The following is a 14,130-nucleotide window of genomic DNA, read 5'->3' as shown; positions in this document are numbered from 1 at the left end:
GCATGTTTTCTTCGTCCGTATGCCGACAGGCTGTTACCACCGATGGATTTTAGCCCAAAAAAGTCACATGCGCATAAGTATAACATTTCTACAATCATAAATGAGGAATGTCTGTATGTCTATTTTACTAGCTACATGCAAGTTGGAATAATATACAGTATAGTAAAAAGAAAAACTCAATATCCTGTTATAACGCTCGAAGCGATAGTGGTATTTTATGTGATCTAACAAGAATATCTAAAGTCACGTCAACTTGTTATGCGAGATGCGTAGGTACATGGAGACTAATCTGATGTGCCGTGTGCGCATGCGGTTGCGGTTGACGAACTTCGTAAACACGCCTTAAATAATTGTGGCCAATGTTCATCCCAGCTTCCCTGCTAGCAGAGGCCTCTTGTCTCTGTTTCTCGCTGGGCTGGCGTTCGCGAGGAAAAGAGACCTCTGCCAGAGGTCGAAACTGTTTTCGTTGCGCATGCGTGAGCGTTTCTAAGCGACCGCTTGACGTGCCAAAACGTACCATCGCGCGAAAGCTGTCAATATGCTAAATATGCATTTGTCGCAAATTATGAATCAAACTCCGGTTAGTTCTCCTCTTCGAAAAAAGAAAACAACTGTTCAATTTCAATCACCTAAAACTTCACTAAAAGGTTGAGCAGCAAACGCAGCAAAGACGAGTTTTGTCTTGTTTATGGGATAAATTTCAAGACATCTGAGCAGACGAGTTTCTTCAATGTAATAATCGCACAGTTGGACTCGAAGAAAATGTTACAAAACTTTTTGGTAAACTTAGATCAGCTAATTTCAGAAAAATATGCAAAAGCTGTAAACGGAAGATTGACTCGCTAGTCAAAAGAGAGAAAATTCTGAATGAAGATAAGGCATTGAATGGCTTCTTTTATAATTCGTCGCGTGATATTTCTACGGAGGACGCCGTTTAAAATGCGGGCTTATTATCCCGCAGCGGATATACGCTTCACGCATGCGCTAGTCATTGTGGGCTCAAATAGTTGCCAGTAATTAATGAACGGAGCATGCGCTTTGGATCTCCCGTCCACGATCGTGGACGGCGGTTTGATCAAACGAACTTGCGACCCATGGCAGAGGTCTCTTTTCCTCGCGAACGCCAACCAAGCGAAATACAGAGAAAAGAGGCCATAGGCTTAACTGCAAACACGTTCAAAACTAGGTTGGGAAACCATAAGCAGTCATTTAGAAATGTAAATACAAAGAACGATACGGAGCTTAGCAAATGAGTGTGGGAACTCAAAGAGAAGCGAGAGGATTATTTCATAGATTGGAAAGTGCTAGCTAGAGCAAAGGCATACTCAAACAAAACTAAAAGATGCAGTTTGTGCGCAACGGAAAAGCACCCTATCATAACTAAACCAAATATGGCAACACTGAGTAGGTGAAACGAGCTTGGCTCGACATGTAGGCACAGGCGCAAATATATTCTTAGGATTAACGATTCTAGAACAGGCAATGTAGCGCGCGCTTGACAATCTTATAACGCGCGCAGTTTGTAACGGCCATATTATATGTTAAATTTTGCATCTCACGGAACCATACATAATTTCGTAGACGTACGTCAGTGTTACAGTTGTAAAAAGGTTTAACTGAGGAGTGAAACAACCTTACGGTTGGTCCACGAAACAGAACTGTATTAAACTAATTTATATATATATAAAGTGAGTGCAGGCGTTCATATAACAGTGCTCAATACATAGGTGTAGAGCGGGATATATCTTGGTTTGTAGGAAAAAAATACGCGAACTACCGTTTCATCTCTACAAGCCTGTTTCGTGGTTGCCCACTCATCAGGAGATCCTCGAAATAGGCTTGTAGAGATGAAGCGGTAGTTCGCGTGTTTTTTTCCTACAAACCAAGATATGTATATATACCCTCTTGATGTCTATATATATATATATATATATATATATATATATATATATATATATATATATATATATATATATATATATATACCCTCTTGATGTCTATATGTATATATACCCTCTTGATGTCTATATGTATACCTTCTGAAAAGTCGGTTCCCTCCCTCTCCTTTATTTCCCATTCTTTAAACCTCCCTTCACACCGAACCTCCCTTCACACCGAACCTCCCTTCACACCGAACCTCCCTTCACACCGAACCTCCCTTCACACCGAACCTCCCTTCACACCGAACCTCCCTTCACACCGAACCTCCCTTCCCACCGAACCTCCCTTCCCACCGAACCTCCCTTCCCACCGAACCTCCCTTCACACCGAACCTCCCTTCCCACCGAACCTCCCTTCCCACCGAACCTCCCTTCACACCGAACCTCCCTTCCCACCGAACCTCCCTTCCCACCGAACCTCCCTTCCCACCGAACCTCCCTTCACACCGAACCTCCCTTCACACCAAACCTCCCTTCACACCGAACCTCCCTTCACACCGAACCTCCCTTCACACCGAACCTCCCTTCACACCGAACCTCCCTTCACACCGAACCTCCCTTCCCACCGAACCTCCCTTCACACCGAACCTCCCTTCACACCGAACCTCCCTTCACACCGAACCTCCCTTCACACCGAACCTCCCTTCCCACCGAACCTCCCTTCACACCGAACCTCCCTTCCCACCGAACCTCCCTTCACACCGAACCTCCCTTCCCACCGAACCTCCCTTCACACCAAACCTCCCTTCACACCGAACCTCCCTTCACACCGAACCTCCCTTCACACCGAACCTCCCTTCACACCGAACCTCCCTTCACACCGAACCTCCCTTCACACCGAACCTCCCTTCACACCGAACCTCCCTTCCCACCGAACCTCCCTTCACACCGAACCTCCCTTCCCACCGAACCTCCCTTCACACCGAACCTCCCTTCCCACCGAACCTCCCTTCACACCAAACCTCCCTTCACACCGAACCTCCCTTCACACCGAACCTCCCTTCACACCGAACCTCCCTTCACACCGATTAAGCTGTACTAACCACTAGCAACACGTCATCGACGCTGATTTCACGGGGAGTACTTTGTTTTCGTTATTAGGTCCACCGATGGCCATCATTCCAGTCAGACACAGCAAAAGGGAGTAAGTCACGTCGTAGGCTGTGCTTTATTTTACTCCTATTCATCACCCTTGAATTGAGTCTTCGTGTGCTCACGCAAGGCCGCTAATGTCGCTTTGTGTGTATTGCCTAGTGCACACTAGCGACATATCGACATACAACATGGGCGCGCGCACTCTTATCTTCGACATAACGACATGGACATAATGACATAAGAGAAATGGGCATAATGACATAAAAGAAAAAAAAAAAACATGTTTTTTCTCTTATGTCATTATGTCCATGTCGTTATGTCGAAGATAAGAGTGCGCGCCCATGTCGTTATGTTGCTAGTGTGCACTAGGCATATCCAGCGTTTTATTTTACTGTCATGTGCTAAGGTCACCGTAAAAAAAAAAAAAACAATTTTCGTCTCTCCCAACAGGAGCTTCTCTTCTGGTAAGTAAATGGGTCATTCTTTAACATATTTGACAGACACACTAGACAACAGAAAATCGGGCAGACAGAAGGTCTTGAAGGAGAGACAGACAGATACATATCATGATCTGCATGCAGCTGTTCGTGTTGATTCGTGTTTTCTCTCTATAGGCCCGCGAATTCCCCCCCTTTTGAGATATGGGAAGCGCTCGTGAGTACATCTTGTAATCATGTTCGCATTAAACGCAAGCAAGCAAACGGTTTTGGTTTTAAATTTGTTATTGCAAGCAAATTGTTATGAAGGCGGAAGTCTAATCATTGTATCAAACACCACTATTGTATATCTTGTGCTATGCTATTATCCACGAGCCGTATTCGATGCAAATGATTGCAAATTAATTAAGCCGATTGTTTCATCTTCATTTTCATGCATTTGAATACGGTTAATCGATAATACGATGTATAAACCAGATAATATTAATATAAAAATACTTCAATTCTATTTAATTTTCTTTTTTCAAGGTCTTATCAGTATGTAGGAAACATCTTTCGGCCTGGCAAAAGGAACAGGTAGGATTTTTAGGTTAGAGTGAAGTCACTTGTAACAGAACCGTACACTAAAAAGGGGGAGAGAGGAGGGGGGGGGGGGTGGTGGGGTTAAGAGTGAAGTCACTTGTAACAGAACCGTACACTAAAAAGGGGGAGAGGGGGGGGGGGGGGTGGTGGGGTTAAGAGTGAAGTCACTTGTAACAGAACCGTACGCTAAAAAGGGGGAGAGGGGGGGGGGGGTGGTGTGGTTAAGAGTGAAGTCACTTGTAACAGAAGTTCAATCGGCAATAAGAGGAAGTACCGAACCCAAGACAAGAACTCCAAACCAAAGCACGCCCAGGAAAAAAATCTAAATGAGCCATCACCATTGAACCCCGCTATCACCCCATCTATTCGCCACCACCATTCCATCCGTTCCCGCACTTCAAAGCAGTCACATGGAATTAGCGTCACTCATGCTGCTGTTATCACCGGATTGACTGGAGACGGGTAGAACTAGCATAGACCACTAGCAAAGAAGCATAGACCATTAGTACGCTAGCATAGACCATCAGCAAGGAAGCATAGACCAATAGCAAACTAGCATGGACCATTAGTAAACTAGCATAGCTCATTAGTAAATTAGCATCGACCATTAGTAAAGCATGGGACATCGACCGTTAGTAAACTAGCATAGATCATTAGTAAACTAGCATAGATCATTAGTAAACTAGCATCGACCATTAGTAAACTAGCATAGATCATTAGTAAAGCATGGGACATCGAACATTAGAAAACTAGCATAGATCATTAGTAAACTAGCATAGATCATTAGTAAACTAGCATAGATCATTAGTAAACTAGCATAGATCATTAGTAAAGCATGGGACATCGACCGTTAGTAAACTAGCATAGATCATTAGTAAAGCATGGGACATCGAACATTAGAAAACTAGCATGGGCCATTAGTAAACTAGTATATCTGAATGAGAGCATACAGAGACCCAAAGTATACAATCATAGGCGTATCAATCTGTCCTTTCTCTCTACAAAATCAAAATCAGAGTCGCTCAACGGAATCAGCCGGAGGTTCCCCCAATTATGTGTCAGTGTTTTCATGAATTTGGCTCTTTTTCTCGACTCTTCCTAAGCTTGAAATGTTTTTCGGCCTTGAGCCAATACGATGATGGTCCCTTTGGTGTACAGCGCATTTTTTCATGTAATCCCTTTTCCATAATTTAGCGAAAGAGGGTAGGGATGGTGGTGGGATATCCAATTTTTACTCTACTCCTAGTTTATACAGCATTAATAAAAGTTCTTGAACAAAAACCGATATTGTCTAAATGCTTTTCAGTGATGTTTGCCAATGATAATGATGACAACGACAATGACGATGATGGTGATGATGATGGTGACTATGACGGTGTTGATGTGTTTATAATAATGACGAAAAGGTTGTGATGAGGATGACAACGATGACGACGAAGTGTTGAATGAATGATGACGTGTAACAATTTTTCCTAGGCGTATAACACTTCGAGATTTCATTTTAACATCATTTTACAACGTGGTAAACTACTTAATGATAAAGACACAAGGCGTATATATCAAACATTTTAAATTTATCTTGTAATGCGAGAGTCTGCAAAACATGGCAAATATTTTTGCCATAATTATACAAATACCATGCTTTTGCTTGAAGAAAAAAAGCTTTTTCACAGAAGTTGCAAAGCTAATTGGCAGGCGGGTTAACACAGCTGTAATGGAACAGCCCCGACCCTTGTCACATTTTCACGCCACTCCCGGCACCACCCACCCAATGGCATTATAACATTCTGAGAGAAATCATCTTTTTTTTCGAGCCTACGCAAACATGTAATCTATCTCGCTCAGAGAGAGATCCTTTTCTTCCTCCAAGGGTCCTGGTCCCAGCAGGTATTCCGAACAAACGGCAAATTCAAGGCAAAATAAACGCAGCTATGGCCGTCACGCCAGGGAGCGACGAAAAAAATTAAAACAATTCAATGAAAATAAACCCTTTGTGACAAAGAACCTTTCTGCCTGATTCACAAGCTTTGAATAAGCTGCTTTTGTTGTTGTAGCTTTACCGCTAAAAGCCGGAGCTCCTATCTCCTTCTACCTCCCCACGTTGTGCTGAAGATACCCCTTGTCTCGCACTAACTCCGCCCTGCCTTTGCGTGTATAACCCACCACACCAGGGGCTTCACATCGTATTGAACTTCCTATTCTGGTAGTCTGTATTGGACTTGCGAAAACCGCGGTCACGTGGTTTCTGCTTGGCTGGCCGTGAGGGTCTTTTGTACGAGGGCTTGAGGAGGACTGGTGTCGAGTCTGACTTGTATGGATGTGCCCGTCCGAGCTCTTGGGCCAGCCGAAGCAGTGGTCTCTTTTTCGCTGAGACAAGCTTGAAAAAGAAAAAAAAAGGAATCATTTAACCGCGCCTTGAGATATTACGATTGACTGCAATAGTGGCGCGAAGAACTGAGTTTGGAAACAAAATTTTGACAACGACGGCAAAAAAACAAAAAGCAATAAAACTTTGACAAGAGCGTACCCTGGGTAGCAGAGGCTCCAAGTTTAACTACTAAAGAGCCGCAAACTGGCGACAACGAAAGCCAGTTTTTCTTATCGTCCATCTTCAAGCTCTCTTTTGAAGATGAAAAATATATATTCATGAGAGGGTTGGGTACATAGAGAAAATCCTTCAACCACTAACATTTTAATACGGACATTTTCGCAAGCTCTTCATAGTACTTGGGTAGTCTAGGTTGTTTTGCTTACTTGGTCGTTTTGATATTTGGGACGAAACATCCAATATGGTATATCTCTGGTTTCTTCGTGTTTGGACGCAATCTCCATCAACTGCGCTTTTCGCTGTAACGAAAATTGACTCGTTACTAGCCCGACATAAGCCAATATCGATTATTTCTGTCTGCGTCATTATGGTAGTACATTACTACTGTTTTGTTTCTATAGTACCGTGTGTCGGCTAAGCCAGCCTCGCACTCCGTTAATAGTGAACCAACGCCAGAAAAGACCTAATAAGTTTAGGGTGACGATGAGAACCAACGTCTATCCTCCCATATTCTCTCCAACCCCCGAAAAACGTGTATACCGGACCCGCATATAGTTGCATCTAGGAACGCTGCCCCAAACCGCCGATAACACCAGTTTTCTGTCCCCCTACCCCTAGCCCTGGGGTCCCTGTCTCTTTTGTGGAGGGTGGCCGTTACCTCCAGTCTCTGTCCCCCTACCCCTAGCCCTGGGGTCCCTGTCTCTTTTGTGGAGGGTGGCCGTTACCTCCAGTCTCTGAGTCTTGCCCATCTTTTTCTTTTTCTTGGGTCCATCGTCTCGCTGCAGGCCTGGGTGATCATCTGGCAGGGAGTAGTACACCATCCTAGTGTTATCCTCCTCTTTCTCATCACTAACACGCTTCTTGTTTTTCTTTCTCCTCTTCTTGCTCTGGCCCTCTTCCAGTGGACTGTTTTGTATTTGTATTTGCATTCGTCCTTTGCGGCTTGATATTGACTTCTTGTAGTTTTGATCAGGGTCCCGGTCATGTTCTCTTTTTCTCCCTCGTTTACCTAGCGAAATACAAGAAATCAATGTGCTGTGTATTTCAATCTGTCTCTAGTCGATATTGCCTACAAAATGACTGGTTTTATCACATCCTATTTCTCCAAAGGTTTCCTAATTGGGTAAGTTAGAAATAGGGAGGAAGGGGAAGGAGAGAGGGGAATTGAGATCAAAGTTAAGCAGCAATAGTAAAAAGGTTTCAAGTGCTCACAAATTTACTATACTGTTAACAGTGTTCTTAGAGTGCTGACTGCCAGTTTTGATGGGCGTTGGGTAGTGGGGTGGCTACTGTATCTCTCATCAATAAAAGGACAAAATCCTAAATAGGGATCCCTTAGATTACCTTCGTGGGAGTGCGGTGTATGAGCATGTCCATGTGAGTGACCGCTGTCATCTCTCTGGTGCAGCTGCTGCTGGCTAGGACATGAGTGCCTTCTTTTGTCCCCAATCTGCCCAAGGGCGTGTCCCCCCTGATAACTGTGTCCCCACTGATTCCTATTACTGAAATGTCGATGGCCCCCCCGGTCACTGGGGGTGGTTGGGCAGCCATCATAATGAACTATGAACGGAAAAGAGGTGGCTTGCCGTGGATCCATGCGATCCTGGGAGCATTCCTGAAACAAAGATAAATGATAAATGATAACCCACAACACAGAGCGACTAGTTTTCACCTAAGAGGCAGAACATTCTATGCTTCTGATAATTTTAAACTGTTATGAGTATTTAGAGGGCTTACTCACATAACCATAATGTCCTTCTTTTGCACAGTTGTAGCAGTAAACTGGACGATCAGTGTCTTCATCCTCTGTCGGTTGGACTATGCGACCAACTTGTGTCTATACATAATATTAACACATTGTGAGTACTCAGAGACCCAAATGCACTGTAAACTACTTAATTCCAATAGACCGTTTTCACGATGTTGCGCACACATCCAAAATGCTACAGAGTGGCGGGCAACAGCTGATCTGGAATGGCGTACAGAGTGGAGATTGCAAACGAAGCTATAGAAAAAACTGCCAGAGTGCTTTTTTTGCAGAGTTTGGCACTAGAGTCAAATTCCCATTTGTCTTAGGCACTTTGGATGTGCGCGCAACATCCTGAAAACAGTCTAGACTACAGTAAGTTCTAAGTAACAATTGTCGGAAATTCTAGACCAATTAACTTCATCAATTTTGCCTCGTTAACAACAAGACAAATGAAAGGCTGGTGGGCTAATGTAGTTGGTAGTATCTCCAAGAATAAGGTACAAACAGAACTTGAATTGCCGCAACCTACTCCTCTTTTATGATGGTTGGAAATTTGACAAAAAAGAAAAAATATGGTATATAGGATCCATGTGCATCCCCCCTCGGACAACAAAAAGAGGGTATTTCTTATCAGAGAATCGTCAAAACTTTTTTACAGATGATACCTATGTTTGCACCTTCCCCTCCCCCCCCTCAGCCAATTCTTATTATGCACCTACAAGACTTACCGTGCGATGATACTGCCTCCACAAATCTGGACAATCCTATTAAGCCAGTAACAGGTACAGTAAGAACAAGAAGTTCACAAATTCAGCAAACATAAAAGGTAAGTAGACACTTGCATTTTGTAGGTGGCCTTCAAGAAAGCAACGATGACACTGGTCATAGTGTCTGCGTCTTGGCTTTCTGCAAGACTGGAAAAATTATGTAGGTTAGTTGTGCGTTCAAATTAACCTTTGGTGATATTATAAACAAATACATACCCTTGACTGATGACCAGGCTGATCGCAATTGAAGCACAACTCATTTGGACAGGATCTCTTGTAATGGCCTTGCCCACCACACAAACAGCACTTAATCACTTTCTGTAAAACAATAATATAAGTTAATTGTGCTAACATGAACAAATGAAGCAAAAAATTTCAAATCAAGCAAAAACAAGGCAGTGCTGGGGCACAGGTAGCCCAGGCTCATGGCGAGTGTAGGTTTATTACAGAGTTTGTATGAGCAAACAGAGTTTGTATGAGCGAACAAATCTCGTTGAAATAAATATGCTGATTTGAAAACAAAACAGTAGCTTGACGTTGCTGCTACACATTCGCAGTGGCTAAAACAGCTTAAAATGGCAAATAATGGCGGGTTTGAGTAGCAGCAAATTCAAGCTGGTCATTTCTATCCTGGTAATTTCCATACTGCTCATTTCCATCCTGGTAATTTCCATCCTGGTAATTTCCATACTGGTCATTTCCATCCTGGTCATTTCCATCCTGGTCATTTCCATACTTGTCATTTTCATACTGGTCACTTCCTTACTGGTCGTTTCCTTACTGGTCATTTCCATACTTTTCATTTCCATACTGGTCATTTCCATACTGGCTATTTCATACTGGTCATTTCCATACTGGTCATTTCCATACTGGTCTTTCCTTACTGGTCATTTCCATACTGGTCTTTCCTTACTGGTCATTTCCCCACCCGCAGCCCCTATGGGTGCTATGCCACTGATTTAGAGAAGTAAATATAAAATGTTATGTATACCTTTGGATCTGGGCAGTCCACGGCCATGTGGCCCCTCTCATTACAATTATGGCATCTGATGTACATTGATCTCTTCTCTTCTTTGTAATAGCGAGAAGCAGATCTTTTACCAGAGAATTCTTTACCTCCCTGGAAAATAATAAGTTATAAACTGATCATCAATCACAGGTGGCCCAGTGTGCTGGAGTGTCAGCATATGGGGCCTGAATAAATGCTATAGAATTATCAATCACAGGTGGCCCAGTGTGCTGGAGTGTCAGCATATGGGGCCTGAATAAATGCTATAGAATTATCAATCACAGGTGGCCCAGTGTGCTGGAGTGTCAGCATATGGGGCCTGAATAAATGCTATAGAATCATCAATCACAGGTGGCCCAGTGTGCTGGAGTGTCAGCATATGGGGCCTGCAAAAGTGCTATAGAATCATCAATCACAGGTGGCCCAGTGTGCTGGAGTGTCAGCATATGGGGCCTGCAAAAGTGCTATAGAATCATCAATCACAGGTGGCCCAGTGTGCTGGAGTGTCAGCATATGGTACCACAGAAATACTGTCCTATATTTTTTATATATATATTCCTAAATACAGAACGGTTTCCATAGTACAGTGAGACACATTTAGAGAGAAAAAAAAACCTACCGCCACACAATTTCACAGGAATTACAGATGCAAGGTATGGGGGAACAAGAAGTGTAAAAAAAAATCACGTGATAGTAAAATACTCACATTCACATCCTTGTCAATCAACTCCCAGTTTTCTAAAGAAGAAAAAAACTTTGTAATAATACATACATAATAATAATACAAAATAATTTTGTATTAACTCATAAAGTGCCAAAAACAGCTACAGAGGTAATGGAGTGCCTTTTTAACATGGGATATGGGATGGAGGCATCATTCATATATCATTCATTCACAATATATCCACTGCACATAACATTTCAAAGAAGTTCTTGCTCGATGCCTTATCCTGTACCACTTTCCAAACTCCATTAAACTCGCCTATGCTTGTGTTATATGTCATCGGAAAGCTTAATAAATGGTAAATAGGATAATCCTATTTGTTTTATGAAATAGTTTATTTTTTAACGGGTTTTGAACATGCGCTTGTTTTCAGCCAATCACATCCCTTCAAATCCCTAACGTGTCTAAACTATACGGCAGATCTTTACTTTTTATGGCTTATGTCAATCACCATATACATGCCTACCAGACTGTGTGCGGCTTTTGTGATATTTTTCTTTGTTCCTATGCTAATTTGAGTCAAAGTTACAGGATTGAATAATTTTCAGGTAACACGACACCAAAAGACATAAAATACGATCCGTTCAAAATCCCTCAAAAGTCGCACATGGTATCACTCTTGAATAAATAACCTAGCAGTGTGCCAAATTGTGCGGTCATAGCTCTTATAGTACTTTACGCACATTAGGGTTTTGAAGTTTAGAAATATGTGTGAATTTAAAGCCGAGAAAAACTCGGTTTGAGTTATCTGTCAACGAGGCGATCATACCATCAGCTCTAGATAAACAGACCGACCAATAAGCGGTGAAATCCTATTAATTGTGGGGAGTTTTGAATTTCGCCATGAGAAAAACAAGTGACAAGCAAGAATTCCTGCAGATATTGGGAGACAAGGAAAAGCCGCGCTCATGCGAAACCAGGAAGCGCAGCTGCGATTTTGAAAACGATGAAGAATCTTCGCTGATAACCTGGAAGCAGGTTGTAGGGACAAACTAAGAAAAGAGAAGCCATTAAGAAGAGTATCTTTTATATAAAAGTCTTCCCCCTCCTATTTTACGCCATGCAGACTTCCCTTTTTTCTTTTATCCATCGGTTGAATATTTCGGAACGCTAATGGATCTTTTTCCGCAAGACGAAGATGAATTTGAGATTTTTGAAGTCACACTTTCTGAGTAAAAACAGTATGCTAATTAACTATATCATAGGGCCCAGATGTACGAAACACTGGATTACACCTTAATGCTTACACAAAGTCTTCTAGCAAAATTAGTTTTTTTTCTTATTATTTCGAAAGGATAATAAAAACCCAAACATTTTTATTTGCTAGAATTTAAAGATGCCAAAAAAATTTTTTGATAAAATTTTGACTTCAAGGCACCCCGTAACCTTAATACTGATACCAGAATGACATAGCTCACCAGTAATCTCCAAAGGTTCATTTTCATTCTCATCTGAGCTTATCGCTATAACATCATCTTGCCACCCTTCCTGATTCAGAGACAATTTTTTATATCAATTTTTTTTAAAATAAAAATGAAGAAATACACAGCAGCTGGAGCAAACCTTTCGTGTCTCATCTGAAGATTCAGCCTGTGAGCTGACTTCAATAACCTCTGAAACAAGAACAGCAAAAAGAGCATGATGCATTGATTCCATGAGTGGATACTTGAGATTAGTGGATACTGGAGATTAAGGGGCATTTGTGTACAGCAAAAATCGTTTTACAATAATTAAAGCCATCAAATTTTGGTTGATAATGAAGCATATGAAGTTGTGAATCTTATGTGTTTTACCCACCTTTTCCCTTATTTGTGGATTCAGGCAATGAGAAAGAGTAATGGACTTGTCCGTAGAGTATCTCTGCGACTTCACTCTCAACATCACTATCATCACTGTTAATTGAACAAAAGGAAGACAGTCTGTATAAAGCAATATCCATTGAACAAGAGGATTACTATGCTGTTATAAAGTGAGTACACGTATGTTCACTCAGCGTAACTATCAAATGATTTACAAATCAAACATTAAAATTGAAAAATTCTAACAGAACCTCTGTGCATAAATTACAATAGGACATGGCTGCGGAAGATTGTCAACAAGAAGAGGTAAATTACGGCTAAACTTCAGAATACCTGTCCACATTTTAAGGCCTCTAAATTTCATCGCTCCGCAGTACACAGTCCAGAATTCTCAATATTAAGTATCCATCATTGCACAATCAATTTATAATACCACTCAATATAAAATATCCATCATTGCACAATTAAAATATAAAATATCAAACATTGCACAATTAAATTATAACCGGATATGTTATCTTGGTTCGTGGTCCGCAGTCAAAGACTACTAATTCATCCATATGCAAAGACGGCTGCGGACTGCGGCCCTTGGTAGCAATGACTTATAAGTTAGATTTATAATTTGATACTTTGTTCTATAAATATGTACAGACGGCTTCAAAGCGGACCGTGGACCACAGTAGCAGTGACTTAGGTCAATTAAATAATTGCGTTAGATGAATCAGAAAGACAGCTTCACTGCAGACTGCGGATCACGGTAGCAGTGACTTAGGTCAATTAAATAATTGCGTTAGATGAATCAGAAAGACAGCTTCACTGCGGACCACGGCAGTAACGTGGCTCCACAGTGGACAGGAATTCTGAAGTTGCTCCTAAATTACCCCCCCCCCCCCCTTCCCCAGTAAGTCCCAGCTAGGTGCCTGTCATTTACCTGTTTGGAGAAGTTTGACCATACAGCTCATCTTCATAAGCCTGGTAGCTCTCTTCATCAAATTCCACATCACTCATTATTCAAGGGGAGTATGAAATAACGTCCCTGATCAAACATAGCGACATAAACAACCATTGAACCTTTTTCAATACAATTAAGTTACATTAGTAAATATCATCAGTTTTTCAAACCTTAATCTCCATTAAATATGTTTAAGCTAATCACACCATGACATATTTCCAGACCGCATAGCTTGTTCGAGCAGACTATTTGAAATAAGCCGGAAGGCTAGGATAACCTACTAAACAATAGGATAAAACTCACAATAAAACGCACCGTGCACAGCTCACGAATAGATAAGGTTATAGACTTTTTCCTACTTGGTTAAAAGTAATTCTAATCCAAAACATGTCATCACTTCAACTCAAAATAACGAGAATCATACATCCTTAAAGAAGCAAATTTTGAAACACGCTTTCGCCGCCATATTGGATGGTGAAGATGCATTATGTTGTGGTCTTCCTGTGGTCTGAGCCCGTGATTCTTTG

The 14,130-nt window shown here is 41.8% G+C and overlaps 1 protein-coding gene across 6 annotated transcripts; it reads right to left on the bottom strand.

Moving 5' to 3' along the window:
* Window positions 1-5,611: 5,611 nt before the first annotated feature.
* LOC116611904 (zinc finger CCHC domain-containing protein 7) lies at window positions 5,612-14,130 on the bottom strand. 6 transcript variants are annotated; one of them, XM_048724437.1, is made up of 15 exons: window positions 14,028-14,130; window positions 13,583-13,687; window positions 12,650-12,744; window positions 12,416-12,465; window positions 12,271-12,340; window positions 10,835-10,866; window positions 10,111-10,239; window positions 9,336-9,437; window positions 9,195-9,266; window positions 9,081-9,116; window positions 8,344-8,439; window positions 7,947-8,217; window positions 7,261-7,611; window positions 6,809-6,901; window positions 5,612-6,431 (listed from the first exon to the last, which is right to left on the bottom strand). In XM_048724437.1, the coding sequence occupies exons 2-15, from the start codon at window positions 13,657-13,659 to the stop codon at window positions 6,289-6,291; spliced, it is 1,617 nt and encodes a 538-aa protein (XP_048580394.1). In that variant the 5' UTR covers window positions 13,660-13,687; window positions 14,028-14,130; the 3' UTR covers window positions 5,612-6,288. The 6 variants fall into 6 exon arrangements, with proteins under 6 accessions (XP_048580394.1, XP_048580395.1, XP_032228443.1 ...); XM_048724438.1 differs by having other exon boundaries at window positions 13,919-14,060; XM_032372552.2 differs by having other exon boundaries at window positions 7,328-7,611; window positions 13,919-14,060.

This window comes from Nematostella vectensis, chromosome 3 (genome assembly GCF_932526225.1).
Source record: "Nematostella vectensis chromosome 3, jaNemVect1.1, whole genome shotgun sequence".
NCBI classification, from domain to species: Eukaryota; Metazoa; Cnidaria; class Anthozoa; order Actiniaria; family Edwardsiidae; genus Nematostella; species Nematostella vectensis.
Note: the sequence above shows the minus strand (reverse complement) of the source record. Positions and strands in the feature narration are given on the sequence as shown.

Excerpts from the sequence above, each read along its gene's own strand:
- LOC116611904 (XM_048724437.1), bottom strand. The coding sequence starts at position 13,659 with ATGAGTGATGTGGAATTTGATGAAGAGAGCTACCAGGCTTATGAAGAT. Across the intron at positions 9,438-10,110 it reads TGGACTGCCCAGATCCAAAG|AAAGTGATTAAGTGCTGTTT; the intron begins GTATACATAACA and ends ATTGTTTTACAG. Across the intron at positions 8,440-9,080 it reads GGAGGCAGTATCATCGCACG|ACACAAGTTGGTCGCATAGT; the intron begins GTAAGTCTTGTA and ends TATTATGTATAG.